Below are 16,360 nucleotides of genomic sequence, written 5' to 3'. Positions count from 1 at the left end.
GGCATTCTACCTCTGAGCTACACCCCCGCACCTGTTTTTATTTTGAAAACTAGGGTCGTCTGGAGACTTGGCCTCTGAGCTCAGCGTCCTGGTCCGTCAGCTCCCGGGGCGGGCACACGGGGCCCCAGGGCAGCATCGCCGCCCGCAGTGAGGGCCCCACGTGTGCACACGCACGCACACGCACGCACACGCGCACGCACGCGCGGCCTGTCCTCCTGCAGCCGCCAGAGGGCGCCCGCAGCGCGGAGCCGGGTCCCGCCCTCGGTCAGCCCGCGGCCCTGTGTGTTGGCTTTTTTATTTTTTATTTATTTATTTATTTATATTTATTTTTGTTTTATTTATTTATTTTTGTTTTATTTATTTATTTATTTTTATTTATTTTATTTATCATTTGTTTTTGTTTATTTATTTTTGTATGTTTGTTTGTTTGTTTGTTTAGTGGGTCTGGGGCTGGAACCCAGGGCCATTCTACCTCCGAGCTACAGCCCTGCCCTATTTTGTATTCTTTATTTTGAAGCCGGGTCTCGCCGGGTGGCCGAGGGTCTCGGCGCTGACCGCCCGGGGACCCCGCACTCCGCGCGCAGGTGCGGGCAGCGGCCGGGCGCTCGCGGTCCTCGCCATCCTTTTCTTAAATTCGGGGAGGCCGAGGGACCCCTAGTCTTGCCCAGCGCGGCCGCCCCTGGGGTCCCCGCCGGGGTGTGCAAGGGGCGAGTTCCAGAAGGCGTGAGCGTGAGCAGGCGCGTGGCGCCCGCCCGCCCGTCGTCCCAGTGCTCAGGAGGTGGAGGCAGGAGGATGGCAGGTTCGAGGCCAGCCTCAGCTACTTAGCGAGGCCGGGTTTCAAAATAGACTCAAAACAGGGCTGGGAGTGTAGCTGGAGGAAGAATGCCCCTGGGCTCCATCCCCAGCACTAATTATAGTGATGATAATTATAATTGTGATAATTACCGTCATTATAATAATGCCGGCGCGCTGGCGCATTGCCATCCCAACATTCGGAGGCCGAGTCGGGAGGATCGCGGTTCGCGGCCAGCCTCAGCGCCTCAGTGAGGCCCTGTTTAAAAACAAAAGAATAAAACACAGGGCTGGGGTCTAGCTCGAGAGGGAAGGCCCGGGGTTGCACCCCCAGACTGCAAATAATAATAGTAATAATAATAATAATAATAAATATAATAAATATAATAAAATAGGAGCTGAGGTAGAGCGCAGATCGCAGGCACGACACCCCTGGGTTCCAGACCCAGACCCAGAAAAAATAAAAATAAATAAAAATCAAATAGGGCTGGGTGTGTGTAGCCCGGAGGTAGAATGTACCTGGGTTCCATTCCCAGTGGGGCGCACACACTCACACGCACACACTCACACTCACTGCACACTCACACATGCTTAACACACTCACACACATTCACACTCACACACGCTCGCAACACACATACGCTCACGCACTCTCACAACACGCTCACACACACGCACACTCACAACACTCACAGCACACACAACACACTCATGTTCACTCACTCAGACACGCACACTCACACACTCACCCTCACGTTTACACACTCACACTCAGACATGCTCACACTCACTCACACTCTCACGCTTACACACTCACACTCACACACTCACAACACACCCAGACATTCATACACAGCACACTCACACACACTCACGCTCACTCACACGCTCACTCACACTCAGACACGCACACTCACACACTCACTCTCACGCTTACACACTCACACCCACTCACACTCAGACACGCTCACACTCTCACACTCACACAACACACTCAGACACACTCATTCATACACAGCACACTCACGCTCACACTCAGACACACTCAGACACACTCATTCATACACAGCACACTCACACTCATGCTCACTCACACACACTCACTCTCACGCTTACACACAACACACTCAGACACACTCCTTCACACACAGCACACTCACACTCATGCTCACTCACGCTCACACTCACACACTCACTCTCGCGCTTACACACTCACACCCACTCACACTCAGACACGCTCACACACTCACACTCACACAACACACTCAGACACACTCATTCATACACAGCACACTCACGCTCACACTCAGACACACTCAGACACACTCATTCATACACAGCACACTCACACTCATGCTCACTCACACACACTCACTCTCACGCTTACACACTCACAACACACTCAGACACACTCCTTCACACACAGCACACTCACACTCATGCTCACTCACGCTCACACTCACACACTCACTCTCGCGCTTACACACTCACACTCACACGCGCCGCCTTTCCCTTGGCCTGGCAGGTGTGACCTCCCCCTGCCGTCCTGAAGCCCGGCCTCTCGCTCGGTGGCTCTCGGGGACCCGGCTTCTCCCTCCATCTTGCAGGGCATGCCGCCTCCGAGCGCCGCCCCCGACACAGCCCCCTTTTTTGTGGTCCTGGGGTGGAACCCGGGGGCTTTCTACCTCCGGGATACACTCCCAGGCCTTTTTTATATTTTATCTGGAAACAGGGTCTCGCTAAGTTGCTGAGAGCCCCACTCAGCGGCCGAGGCTGGCCTCGAGCCCGCGGGTCCTCCCGTCCCGGCCTCCCGACGCGTCCACGCGGCTCTGCAGCCCGGCTTACCTCGACCCTCACCCGGGCCTCCCGGGGCCGCCCCGGGCCGCCATCCTCCTGCCTCAGCCTCCGGGTGCTGGGGCGGCACGCGCGCCACCTATTAGTATTATTAGTTTTAATTTCGTTTTGAAACAGGGTCTTGCTAGACTGCTGAAAGCCTCCCCAAACTGCCGAGGCCGGCCTCGAATCGGATCCTCCTGCCTCAGCCTCCCGGGGGCTGGGGCTCGTTCTTAGGGCGGAGGCTCCCGCCCCGCGGCAGGCAGCCGTCTTCTTCCACGTTCTTATTTTGAGGCATTTATTCAGCTACTTATTCAGGCCTCCATACTAGTCTGACTCATAATTTGTTCTCCAGATAGCTCCATTGAAGAGTAAATTTTAAAATCTGCTAACAGAACGCCCGCAGCCGTGCGTGATGGCGCCGGCTGTAATCTCAGTACCCGGGAGGCTGAGACGACCACGGCAGGGTCAAGGCAAGCACTGAGGCGCTCGGCACCCTAGTGAGACCTTGCTTCCAAATAAAAATAAAATAGGGCTTGGGGGTGGGGGGTGGCTTGGAGGTAGAACGCCCCTGGGTCCCATCCCCAGTATCTCAAAAGATAAATAAATAAATAAATAAAATTTAAAAATTAAAGCAAGGAAGCCGGGCGTGGGGGCGCACGCTTCTCATCCCAGCATCAGGGAGGCTGAGACAGGAGGATCGCGGTTCTCGGACAGCCTCGGCTACTTAGTGAGGCCTCCGCAACCCAGTGAGACCCTGTTTCAAAATAAAGAGTTAAAGCCGGGCGTGGTGGCGCACGCTTGTAATCCCCGCGCTCGGGAGGCAGAGACAGGAGGATCGCGCAGGTTCGAAGCCAGCCGTGCGCGCTGGCTTAGGAGACCCTGTTTCCAAATAAAAATGTAAAAATAGGTCTGGGAGTGTAGCCTGGAGGTAGAGGAGCTTCCAGGAACCCCAGTACCACCAAAAATAAATAAATAAATAAAATAAATAAAAATTAAAAAAATAAAGAGTTAAAATAGGGCAGGGGGTGTAGCTCAGAATTTAAAAAAAAATGCCCCTGGCTTCAACCCCCAACCCCCAGTTCTACAAAAAAAAAAAAAAGAAAAGGGAAAAAAAAGTGGGGGCACTGATCTGGAGCCTGGGTTCAGCCCCCTCTGCCCAGGATCGCCGTCTACACCCCAAGGAACCTGTCCCTCCTCCTTTGCGTCCGGGGGCGCAGCCCTGCGGGGTGGGGGCCGTGGGGGTCCGCGCCCCCCGGGAAAGGGCGGAGGGGGCTCCTGCGCTGCCGGGGAGGTCGCCCCCCCCCAGCTCAGCCGTCCCAGAGTTTATATGTGGACGAACCCGGCTGCGAGGTGTGGGGCGCAGCTGGGTCTTCTCCATGGGGAGGGGGCGGCTGCTTTTCTGTCTGCCCCCCAACCTGACATCCGCAGGAGCCGCTTCCCCAAAGAGGGACCCCAGGGCCGCCACCTCGCAGGGCCGCGGCCCCCAGCACCCCAAGGGGCGCCGGATGCCGGCTGGGGGAGGGGCTGCGGAGAAGGGGGGACCTGCTGACGTCTCAGGAGGGCTGCTGAGGTCATGGGGGGACTGCTGAGGTCATGGGGGGCTGCTGAGGTCATGGGGGGCTGCTGAGGTCATGGGGGGCTGCTGAGGTCATGGGGGGACTGCTGAGGTCATGGGGGGGCTGCTGAGGTCGGGTCTGCTGAGGTCATGGGGGTCTGCTGAGGTCTGGGGTCTGCTGAGGTCTGGGGTCTGCTGAGGTCATGGGGGCCTGCTGAGGTCTGGGGTCTGCTGAGGTCTGGGGTCTGCTGAGGTCGGGTCTGCTGAGGTCATGGGGGGTCTGCTGAGGTCTGGGTCTGCTGAGGTCGGGTCTGCTGAGGTCTGGGGTCTGCTGATCTCTGGGGTCTGCTGAGGTCATGGGGGGTCTGCTGAGGTCATGGGGGTCTGCTGAGGTCGGGTCTGCTGAGGTCATGGGGGTCTGCTGAGGTCTGGGGTCTGCTAAGGTCGGGTCTGCTGAGGTCTGGGGTCTGCTGAGGTCTGGGGTCTGCTGAGGTCGGGGGTCTGCTGAGGTCTGGGGTCTGCTGAGGTCGGGGGTCTGCTGAGGTCGGGGGTCTGCTGAGGTCATGGGGGTCTGCTGAGGTCATGGGGGGTCTGCTGAGGTCTGGGGTCTGCTGAGGTCGGGTCTGCTGAGGTCATGGGGGGTCTGCTGAGGTCTGGGGTCTGCTGAGGTCGGGTCTGCTGAGGTCATGGGGGGTCTGCTGAGGTCTGGGGTCTGCTGAGGTCGGGTCTGCTGAGGTCATGGGGGGTCTGCTGAGGTCTGGGGTCTGCTGAGGTCGGGTCTGCTGAGGTCTGGGGTCTGCTGAGGTCTGGGGTCTGCTGAGGTCGGGGGTCTGCTGAGGTCATGGGGGGTCTGCTGAGGTCGGGTCTGCTGAGGTCATGGGGGGTCTGCTGAGGTCATGGGGGGTCTGCTGAGGTCTGGGGTCTGCTGAGGTTGGGTCTGCTGAGGTCGGGTCTGCTGAGGTCTGGGGTCTGCTGAGGTCTGGGGTCTGCTGAGGTCATGGGGGTCTGCTGAGGTCGGGGGTCTGCTGAGGTCGGGTCTGCTGAGGTCTGGGGTCTGCTGAGGTCTGGGGTCTGCTGAGGTCATGGGGGTCTGCTGAGGTCGGGGGTCTGCTGAGGTCGGGTCTGCTGAGGTCTGGGGTCTGCTGAGGTCTGGGGTCTGCTGAGGTCATGGGGGTCTGCTGAGGTCGGGGGTCTGCTGAGGTCGGGTCTGCTGAGGTCTGGGGTCTGCTGAGGTCTGGGGTCTGCTGAGGTCATGGGGGTCTGCTGAGGTCGGGGGTCTGCTGAGGTCGGGGGTCTGCTGAGGTCGGGTCTGCTGAGGTCGGGGGTCTGCTGAGGTCATGGGGGTCTGCTGAGGTCGGGGGTCTGCTGAGGTCGGGGGCTGCGCCTGCTGCTCCCCAGGCGGGGTCGGTCCGGCGCCCTCGGCGGGGGTCGCGGTGCGCTCGGCCCCCCCCCCGTGCGCGGCCGGAGCCGCCGTGCGCGTGCGCGTGCGCGTGTGCGTGTGCGCGGCGCGTGTGCCCGCGGCGTCTGGCGGCGGCGGAGCGGGGCGGGCGGCCATGGTAGGTCCCTGCGGCCGGGCCCGGGGCGGCTCCGCGGAAGATGGCCGCGGCGGGGGGCGGGGGTCCGTCCTCCGCGCCGTGTGCGTGTGCGCGTGTGGACACGCGCGTGTGCGCCGTGCGTGTGCCCGCCCCGGCGCTGGCGCCTCCGCCGGGGGGCCCGGGCGCCCCAGCCGGCCTCGGGGTCCCGGCCCCGCTTCCCCGCGCCGCCGAGCGCCGCCCCCACCCCGGGCCGGGGTCCCCGCTGCGCGGGAGCGCGGGCTGCGCGTGCGCGGGGCTGCGGGCGGCTCCTCCCTCCCGCGCTGAGGTCTGCAGGGGGCGGGGTGGAGGTCTGCAGGGAGGCGGGGTGGAGGTCTGCAGGGAGACGGGGTGGGGGTCTGCAGGGAGGTGGGGTGGGGGTCTGCAGGAGGCGGGGTGGAGGTCTGCAGGGAGGCGGGGTGGGGGTCTGCAGGGGGCGGGGTGGAGGTCTGCAGGGGGCGGGGTGGAGGTCTGCAGGGGGCGGGGTGGAGGTCTGCAGGGAGGCGGGGTGGGGGTCTGCAGGGTGGCGGGGTGGGGGTCTGCAGGGAGGCGGGGTGGGGGTCTGCAGGGTGGCGGGGTGGGGGTCTGCAGGGAGGCGGGGTGGGGGTCTGCAGGGGGCGGGGTGGAGGTCTGCAGGGGGCGGGGTGGAGGTCTGCAGGGAGGCGGGGTGGGGGTCTGCGAGGCCGGGGTGCAGGTCTGCAGGGGGCGGGGTGGAGGTCTGCAGGGAGGCGGGGTGGGGGTCTGCAGGGAGGCGGGGTGGGGGTCTGCGAGGCCGGGGAGGGGGTCTGCAGGGAGGCGGGGTGGGGGTCTGCAGGGAGGCGGGGTGGGGGTCTGCAGGGAGGCGGGGTGGAGGTCTGCAGGGAGGCGGGGTGGGGGTCTGCGAGGCCAGGGTGGAGGTCTGCGAGGCCAGGGTGGAGGTCTGCAGGGAGGCGGGGTGGGGGTCTGCAGGGTGGCGGGGTGGAGGTCTGCGAGGCCCGGGTGGGGGTCTGCGAGGCCGGGGTGGAGGTCTGCAGGGAGGCGGGGTGGAGGTCTGCAGGGAGGCGGGGTGGGGGTCTGCAGGGAGGCGGGGTGGAGGTCTGCGAGGCCAGGGTGGAGGTCCAGGGTGGAGGTCCGCGAGGCCGGGGTGGAGGTCTGCAGGGGAGGCCAGCCCCTGCGCTGGGGCTTCCGAGTGGCCCCCCAAGGCCCCGGCTGTGCCTCCAGCCCGCCGTGCTCACCGCCCGGGACCCGACCCCGCCGTTTCGTTTAAGTTGATTTTCTAATGAATCAGGAGAACCCCAAGCCGAGCCGAGTCCGGGAGCGAGGCCAGGTACTGAGCCCCAGAACTCTGAACGTGATAACCCGAGGCGTGTGTGTGTGTGTGTGTGTGTGTGTGTGTGTGTGTGTGTGGCTTTTTATTTTATACGCTCCTCATCCCAGTCCTCAGGAGGCTGAGACAGGAGGATCCAGGTTCACGGCCAGCCTCAGCTCCTTAGTGAGGCCTCTGCAACTCAGTGAGACCCTGTTTCAAAATAAAGAATAAAAAATAGGGCAGGGGTGCAGCTCGGAGGTCGAATGCCCCGGGGCTCCATCCCCAGTACCGCAAAAATACATACATTTAAAACATACAAAATATATACATACATATAAAATAAAATAAAAACAGGGCTGGGAGTGTAGGCCCAAAGTAGAGTGCCTCTAGATTCTACCGAGCACACACACGTGCACACACACACGTGCACACACACGTGCACACACACACGTGCGCACACACGTGCGCACACACGTGCACACACACACACTCCTCACCCATTCCATTACTTCGGAAGCTGAGATGGTAGGATCAGAGGTTCGAGACCAGTCTCAGCAACTCACTGAGCCCCTGTTTCAAAATTAAAAAAAAAACAGCCGGGCGCGGGGCGCGCGCTCGTCATCCCGGCATCCGGGAGGCTGAGACCGGAGGACCGCGGTTCGCGGACAGCCTCGGCTGCTTGGTGAGGCCTCCGCAACTCAGCGAGACCCTGTTTCCAAATAAAGAATAAAAAAATAGGGCTGGGAGCCCGGCGCGTTGGCGCACGCTTGTAATCCCTGCACTTGGGAGGCGGAGACAGGAGGATCGCGCAGGTTCGAAGCCAGCCTCGGCTACTTAGTGAGACCCTGTTTCCAAATAAATTATAAAAAATAGGCCTGGGAGTGTAGCCCGGAGGTAGAAAGCCCCTGGGTTCCATCCCCAGTACCTAAAAATAAATAAATAAATATAAAAAAATTAAAATAAGAAAATAAAAAAGGCCGGGACTTAGCTCAGAGATAGACCCCCCCCCCTGGGTTCAATCCCCAATACTGACGACGACGATGGTGATAATAATTATTATTAATATTCGTAATTATTAATAATTTAATGGTTATTATTTTTAAACAACCCGGGTCACAATGACAGCCATGCGCCCAGCCCCCCCAGCGTCCCTCTGCCCCTGCAGCTCGGGGCTCACCCCCGTTGGCGCTCACACGCACGGGGCACCCCCACCCGGCCACCAGAGCGAGGTCACACACACCCCTGGACACCGCGGAGGGCAGGCCGTGTGCACGCGCGTGTGCAGGCCCGGGACGGACGCGTACACGGGCCTGCGCTCACAAGTGCTGCTGAGGGTGCGTGCGAGCGAGTGTGTGGCCCTGGGGGTGGGCCCAGGGCCTCTCTACCTCGGCCCTATTTTATACTTTATTTGGAAACTGAGTTGCCGAGGGCCTCCCTCGTAGGCGAGGCCGGCCTCGAACCCGCGCGAGCCTCCCGTCTCAGCCTCCGCAGCGCGGCCACCGGCTCTGCGGGGTCTCGGGGTCGGGGTCGTGCACGGCCCCTGGTGACCGCGGACCTCCCGTGCCCTCGCCTGGAAATGGAGCCTGGGGGGCGCAGGCCACGCCCCCCGGCGCTGACCCCCCCCCCGCACGCGAGTGCGCATGCGCGGCCTGTCTTGGGGGTCGGAGCCGGGGGCGGTCTACCGGCCGCACCCACACGGGGCCCTATTTTCTTTTCTTTTTTTTCCTTTTTTTTTTATGTCTTGGGGATTGCACCCAGAAGCCTTCTGCCTCCTCTGAGATACACTCCAAACCCGGTTTTATTTTTTATTTTCTTGTTTTAAAGTGAGGTCTAGCCCGGCGCGCGCTCGGGAGGTCGAGACGGGAGGGCGGCGGTTCGCGGACAGCCTCGGCTACTTAGCGAGGCCCTCGGCAACTCAGTGAGCCCCCGCTTCGGAAGAAAGAATTTTTAAAAATAGGGCTGGGGCGGAGCTCGGAGGTAGAAGGCCCCTGGGTTCCATCCCCCTAGTACCTAAAAAAAAGAAAAGAAAAAAGAAAAAAAAGGTCTCGCAAGGTAGCTGAGGCTGGTCTTGAACCTGTGATCCTCCTGTCTCAGCCTCCTGAGTACAGGCGTGCACCACCACGCCTGCTTCTTCTTTTTTTTTTTATTTCGAAATAGGGTCTCACTTGCTAAGTTTACAGAGAGCTTTTCTTAAGTTGCTGAGGCTGGCCTCCAACCTGTGCTCGTCCTGCCTGGGCCTCCAAAGTACTGGGGTTACAGTAAACCTTTTTTTTTTTTTTTTTTTTTCTTTGCGGGTCTGGGGATGGAACCGGGGGCATTCCACCTCCGAGCTGCACCCCTGCCCTACTTTTTATTCTTTATTTTGAAACCGGGTCTCACTGAGTTGCAGAGGGCCTCGCTGAGTAGCTGAGGCTGTCCCCGAACCGCGATCCTCCGGTCTCAGCCTCCCGAGTGCTGGGATGAGGAGCGTGCGCCGCCGCGCCCGGCTTCTGTCTTACTTTGTATTTATTTATTTATTTATTTATTTATTTATTTATTTATTTATTTATTTAGTGGCACTGGGGATGGAACCCAGGGGCCTTCTACCTCCAGGCTACACTCTCAGACCTATTTTATATTTTATTTTGAAACAGGGTCTCTTACGCCAGCTGAGGCTGGCCTCGAACCCGTGCGATCCTCCTGCCTCTGCCTCCCCAGCGCGGGGCTGGGGGCTGACGAGCGCGCCCACCACGCCCGGCTCGCTTTTGGGGCCTCCCTGGGCCCGGGTGCTGGGGTCACACGCGTGTGCGCCACGCCCGCTCTCCCGGCTTTAGGAACCTGCTGTGTTTTGACACCAGGGTCCCAGACACCCTCGGGGTCCAGCCTGGGCTTTTAACACCCTCGGCCCAGGGGCTTTGAAGGTTGCCATTGCCCGTGGGGCTGGACGCTGCTGAATAGCTGTCGCCCCGCGGGGCGTGGGGGGCTGGGGGCGCAGCCACCGGCGAGTCCCGCTCCTTCCAGCTCTTGCCCCGGGAAGAGCGGCTCCCTGGGCCTCAGTTTACCCCCCAGAGCGGGAGGACAGGGCTGCGGGCGCCGTCCGCTGGCCCCGGGCTGGGCGGGCGCCTCTGGACTTCAGACTCAGAGGCCCAGGGAAGAAAAGACAGCCAAGCTCCGGGGAGAAAGGGTTCAGCGCCGGTCCCCAGGAGGCTGGGACAGGAGGCTCGCAGCTGGAGGCCAGCCTCAGCAACGTGGCAAGACCCAATTAGTTTCCAAATTAAAAAAATAAATGAAGGGGGAGGCCAGGCGCGGTGGCGGACGCCCGACGCTCGTCCTCCCCGCGCTGGGGAGGCTGGGACAGGAGGACGGCGCGGGTTCGAAGCCAGCCTCAGCTGCTTAGTGAGGCTCTCGGCACCTCAGTGAGACCCTGTTTCCAAATAAAATATAAAATGGGTCTGGGGGTATAGCCCGGAGGTAGAAAAGCCCCTGGGTTCTGCCCCCACTAATAATAATAATAGTAATAATAATAATAGGTGAAATAGGGCCTTGGGCCTTGCTCAGAGGCAGGGTGCCCCTGGGGCTCAACCCCCCACCTTCAATAATGATCATAAGATGGCCGCTTCCTAAGAAGGTCCGGTGGGCCTCAGCGAGCGGCCCAGCTGGGGGGCTGGAGACTGGGGTGGCCGAGGCCCCTCCCCGCTTCGAGCTGGGGAGGGGAGGGGTCGGCAGAGCCCGGCGGGCAGCTTCAGGCCTCAGTTTCCACGTCCGCGGCGTGGGCGGCCGGGGGTGGGGGGTCCCCAGCCGCCCCCCCCAGCCGCCCCCCCAGCCGCGCGGCGTCTTTAAGGGAAGCGCCTCCGCCTGGCGCCGCCCCTTGGCTCCGGCTCCCTCTTCCCGGCCGCGGGGGGGGGCGGGGGGGGCGGGGGGGGGTCCTCGTCGCCCCCCAGCCCGCCCGCCGCGCACGCACGGGGGGGGCGCAGCGGCCTGGGGGCTGCAGGCCCCTCGCCCCCCTGCCCGGCTCCGGGCCGCGGGGGGGCGGCTCTCCCCCCCCTTGAAAGTTGGCGGCCGGCTCTCCCCCCCCTTGAAAGTTGGCGGCCGGCGGTGGGAGGGGCGCGGCGGGCGGCGGGGGAGGGGGCGAGTGACTCAGGAGCCGCCGGCATGTACTCGGCCCCGCTCTGCCTGGCCCAGGTAGGCCCCCGGCCCCCGCCCCGGCCTCAGTTTCCCCCCGCGCCCCGCCGTGACCTTGGACGCCCCCGCTCGCCCCTGCCTGGGGAGGGGCCCGGGGAGCCGGGGTCTGGCGCCGGTGACCTTGGCCTCTGGAGCCTCGGCCCCCCCTGGCGCCCCAGGCCTCCGACCCCCCAGGCCTCTGACCCCCCAGCCCTCTGACCCCCCAGGCCTCTGACCCCCCAGGCCTCTGACCCCCCAGGCCTGGCCAGCCGAGGGCGCGGGAGGGGGGGTCCCCAGCACACGGCCCGCCCGCCGGGCTCCTGCCCCCCCCATCTCTGGCCCCCCTGTCCCCCTCGCCCCGCGGCCTCCGTCCCTCCGTCCCTCCGTCCGTCCCTCCGTCCGTCCCTCCGTCCGTCCCTCCGTCCCTCCGTCCCTCCGTCCCTCCGTCCCTCCGTCCCTCTGTCCGTCCCTCCGTCCCTCCGTCCCTCTGTCCGTCCGTCCGTCCCTCACCCAGCTGATTTCACCTAGAGGACCTCCCTTACGACCCGATCCTGGGGTCCCGGCGACCCGGCCGCCGAGGCCACCGGCCCCCGCCCGGCCCCCCACTCACTGACCCCCGCGCTCCTCGCCCCCGGCCCCGCCCGCCGTAAATCAGGATCCCGTCAGCGCCCTGCGTGAGTGTGCGAGGGTGAGTGTGTCAGCGCCTCCGCGCGCTCCCGGCCTCACACGGAATGGCCGGGAACCGCGGGGCGGCCATGTGTGCACACGCGTGTGCGCCGCGCGTGCCCCCCGCCCGCCGACCCGGGGCAGACCCGGTGAGGGCGCGTGGCATACAGCAGGTGCCAAATAAGTGCACCTCGCCGCGGCGTCCCGAGGCGCCCGGGCCGCGCCACCTCCCACCCCTCGCCCCCGTGCCGAGGGTGGGCGCCTGTGGGCACCGGCTGATAGGAGGGGTGACACCCGAGGCCCGTTGCCCATCTGCCTGCGCAGGTGCGAGCCCAGCGGCGCCCCGTGCCGTCTTATTTTATATTTTACCGTTTATGCCCATTTTGAAACGGGCCTCGCTGCCTTGTGGGGGCCGGCCGGAGCCTGCGCGCACCCCCCGCGGTCACGCTCGGCCCTCGGGGTCCCCCCTCCCCGTCCGTCTCTGCCGCCCCCGCCCGATCCCCCTGACTCGGCCTCCCGGGTGCTGGGATTACCAGCATGTATCAATAAAAGAAATGAATAAAACTTTAAAAATCACATATCTTAGGGGCGCACGCTCGTCATCCCAGCCTCCGGGAGGCCGAGGCAGGAGGATGGCGGCTGGCGGCCAGCCTCAGCCGCTCAGTGAGGCCCAGTTTCAAAATAAAGAATAAAAAATAGGGCCGGGGGTGTCGCTCGGAGGCCGCCGGGTTCTGCTCCAGCCACGCGGGGGGCGGCTCCCCACTGAGCAGCGTACCCCAGGGCCTTTGCACAGGCTTTCTGCACCCGTGCCATCCCTCGCCTGGACCGCCGTCGTTCAGGTGTTGGTTCCGCGTCCTCCTCTGCGAGAGACCTTCCTGGACCCCCCCCCCAGCTAAAAAAGGAGCCCCCTCCCCGAATCCCGGGTCCCCCCGCTCCTCTGAGTGTCTCAGAGGTCTCCGCTCAGCCTGGCGCCGTAGCTCCCCTGGGCTGGCTTCCTTAGCGCCCATCCCTGCCCCGCATCGGGACCCAGGGGCGACTGCTTCCCCAGCACCCAGGGGCGACTGCGTCCCCAGCACCCTGCGCGGGGCCGGCGCACAGGAGACGCTCGGTAGACGCGCAGTGACTCAGTCAGTCCTCCGTCTCGGAGCCCACCGCTCCGCTCACAATCCCCGAGCCCGGGAAGGAGTTCCCCGCGGTGGACCCGGACACGCGGTGGAGGTGACCGTGCGGCCTCGGCGAGCCCCGGCGGGGAGGGGAGGGCGCGGGGCGGTGGGTTTTGAAGGGTGCGTAGGAGTTGAGCTAGCGCTTGTGTGGCTCGTGGATGGACTCTGGCTCCCAGTGGTTGGTTTGCTTTTGCCTGGACGGTGTTTGACTTGGGCCGCGCAGGGTTTGCGGCCTTGAACTCTGGGGTGGCCGTGCGTGTGTGCGTGTGCGTGCGCGTGTGTGCGCGTGCGTGTGCGTGCGCGTGTGTGTGCGTGTGTGTGCGTGCGCGTGTGTGTGCGTGTGTGTGCATGCGCGCCACAAACTGGGTGCCGCTCGGCCTCGGGTGTTTGCGTCAGGCGCCCGGCCAGGGCCTGGCGTCCACCTCTCGCTGTAGCCAGGTGGCGGGGCGCACGCTGGGGTTTCTGGGAAGGCCCGGCCGCCCCATCCTCGGGCTGCCAGGTGGGCGCCCAGACGAGAGGAACGGGCCGAAGAGGCCGGCGACTCGACCGCGGCCACGCGGGCCCGGCTCCCTTCCCTGGCACCGAGTCCCCAGAGCTGGGCCTCCGCCACAAGGACACCCCGTGCCGGGCGCCTGGGACCCGGGTTTTGTTCAGAGGGCCTGGGGGGGGGCAGGAAAGTGGCCGTGAGGGGCGGGCACCGGGGACAGGGCTTTGACGTGTGCGTAGGAGTCAGCGCGGCCTGGCCGGCCCGCCTTGGCGGCTCCTTGGCCGGCCGGGCCTGTGAGGGCGCCGGGCACGGGGCGTCGGGAGGTGCCCGGGCCCAGGCCCTGCTCCTCGCGGGTCTCTGGCCGGGGGGGCGCCGCCGCCGCCCCGCCACATCTGGTCTGAGCCCCAGAGGGGCCGCGACCCAGTTAGGCCGCCTGTCTTCCTGTCTCCATGGCCGGCGGGTCACCAGCAACGTGGCTGCCCCGCCCCGCCTCCTGGGCACCTTTCCCAGAAAGGGGGCGGCGCCGGGAGGCTGGCCAGGGCGGGAGGGGGGCCGGGGCTGGGGGCACCGGGGAGGGCGCCCCTCCCCGGGCCCTGGCTTATCACGGGCCGCGGGACACGCTGCCACCCTGGCGGGCGGCGACCCGGCCCGATCGACCCCGGGCTCCAGCCCCGCCGCGCTGGGTGCCCACGGCCGCGGGCAGCGGGCAGCGGGGGAGGAGGCCGAGCCCAGGCGGCCGCAGCTGCCCGTGACTCAGCCGCTCCGGGCTGCCAGCGCCGCCCCGCCCGCCCGGCTATTTTAAGAGCCTCCGCGAGAGGTGGAATCCGAGGCCCGGGGGCGCCAGTGCCCGTGCCCAGCGGGCACGCCCGGCCAGGCCGCCTCTCCCCGGGCACCGGCAGGCGCGGGCGGCCTCTTCCCGCCTCCCGGGAGAGCAGAAGGCGCCCGGCCAGCCCGGCGCCCCGCAAAAGGGATGGAGGCCCAGCCCCGGCCGGGCGCGGGGCGCCTTCGGGAGGCTGAGACCTGGAGGATCGCGGTTCGAGGACAGCCGCAGCTGCTTAGCGAGGCCCTCGGCGACTCAGTGAGACCCGGTTTCAAAATAAAGAATAAAAAATAGGGCAGGGGTGCAGCTCGGAGGTCGAATGACCCTGGGCTCCACCCCCAGTACCACAAAATAAAATAAAACGAGCCCAGTGGGAGGTGGCCGCACCTGTCATCCCAGTGCTGGGGAGGCCGAGACAGGAGGATTGCAGGTTCTGAGGCCAGCCTCAGCTACTGAAGTGCGTGAGGCTCTCCATGACTTAGCAAGGCCCTGCTTCAAAATGAAAATAATAATAATAATAATAATAATAATAATAATAATAGTAATGATGATGATGATAAAGTGTGGACTGGTGGCGCACGCCTGTATTCCCAGTACTCGGGAGGCCGAGACAGGAGGATCGCGCCGGTTCGAAGCCAGCCTCAGCTGCTTAGTGAGGCCCTCGGCAACTCAGTGAGACCCTGTTTCCAAATAAAATAGAAAATGGGTCTGGGAGTGTAGCCCGGAGGTAGAAAGTCTCTGGGCTTCATCCCCAGTACCACTAAAAAGAAAAAGAAAAAGAAAAAGGAATAAAAAATGGGGCTGAGGGTGTAGCTTGGAGGCCGAATGCCCCCGGGTTCCATCCCCAGTATCACAAAAAATTAATAAAATCCATAACAGCAACCATGTTGCCATAGTTTTGCCCTTTGCCCTTCGAGAGGCCTGGGAACAATTCTTTTTCAGAGCCGGGAGGAAGGATTCAAATCCTGGAGACGCTGTGACCCTCGTCCAGAGAGCCCAGTGCCTGGGGGCTCTGCCTCGAGCTACGCCCCCAGCTCTTTAAGAAAACGATTTTTGTTTGGAAATAGGATTTCGCTAGGTTGCCGAGGGTCTGTCTGAGTCGCTGAGGCTGGCCTCAAAAAAGCAATCCTCGTGTCTTAGCCTCCCAGGTACTGGGATTTCAGGTGTGTGCCATCATGCCTGGCTGGCCCATGCTTTTTTAAAAAAAAAATTATTAGTGTGTGAGTGTGTGTTGTTCTGGGGCTTGAACCCAGGGCACCTGCCTCTGAGCTCCACCCCTGCCCTGGTTACATATTTATTTAATATTTATCTATTTATCTATTTTTGTGGTGCTAGGAATTGAACCCGGGGGCATTTGACCTCCGAGCTGCACCCCCTGCCCTATTTTTTTTTTCTTTATTTGGAAACCGGGTCTCACTGAGTTGCCGAGGGCCTCGCCGAGTAGCTGAGGCTGGCCGCGAACCGCGGTCCTCCGGTCTCAGCCTCCCGGATGCCGGGATGACGAGCGCGCGCCACCGCGCCCGGCTATAAATAAAACTTTCTGGGGACCCCGCAGGCAGGGCACGCCCATTCCTCACACATCATCATGGCTGACGTCCCGGGGGCGGAGCTGAGTAGTGTCGGGACCGCCGGTCCTTACGGTGATGGACACTCACCGGCCAGAGCGAAGGCCCCGGTCTCAGAGCGTGTTTCCCAGCCGGGCGCGGCGGCGCACGCGTGTCCTCCCAGCATCCGGGAGGCCGAGACAGGAGGATCGCGGTTCGCGGATGGAATGCCCCTGGGTTCCACCCTGAGTACTGTAATAATAATAATAATTATAATAATAATAATAATAATGATGATGATGGTGATGAGTGGGGCGTGGCGGCGCACGCGTCATCCCAGCATCCGGGAGGCTGAGACCGGAGGACCGCGGTTCGCGGCCAGCCTCAGCTACTCGGCGAGGCCCTCGGCAACTCAGTGAGACCCGGTTCCCAAATAAAGACTAAAGAGTGGGCGGGGGGCGTCTTTGGAGGTCGATGCCCCCGGGCCCCACCCCCGCG

At 63.2% G+C, this 16,360-nt stretch overlaps 1 protein-coding gene across 2 annotated transcripts in view; it reads left to right on the top strand.

Moving 5' to 3' along the window:
- NFIC (nuclear factor I C) overlaps nucleotides 1-16,360 on the top strand; it is a gene marked incomplete at both ends in the record, with an annotated part of 44,498 nt that overhangs the window by 6,245 nt on the left and 21,893 nt on the right. The window contains one exon of one of the 2 annotated variants that reach the window (XM_080712180.1): nucleotides 11,174-11,203. The exons of the other annotated variant lie outside the window; for it this stretch is intronic. Coding sequence (XP_080568306.1) covers nucleotides 11,174-11,203 — 30 coding nt within the window. Of the gene's footprint in view, nucleotides 1-11,173; nucleotides 11,204-16,360 lie in introns of those variants that run through there. 2 annotated transcript variants of the gene reach the window in all.

The sequence above is a fragment of the Muscardinus avellanarius genome, assembly GCF_963383645.1.
Source record: "Muscardinus avellanarius genome assembly, chromosome: 16".
Taxonomy (NCBI): domain Eukaryota; kingdom Metazoa; phylum Chordata; class Mammalia; order Rodentia; family Gliridae; genus Muscardinus; species Muscardinus avellanarius.
This window is presented reverse-complemented; position numbering and strand designations above follow the sequence as displayed.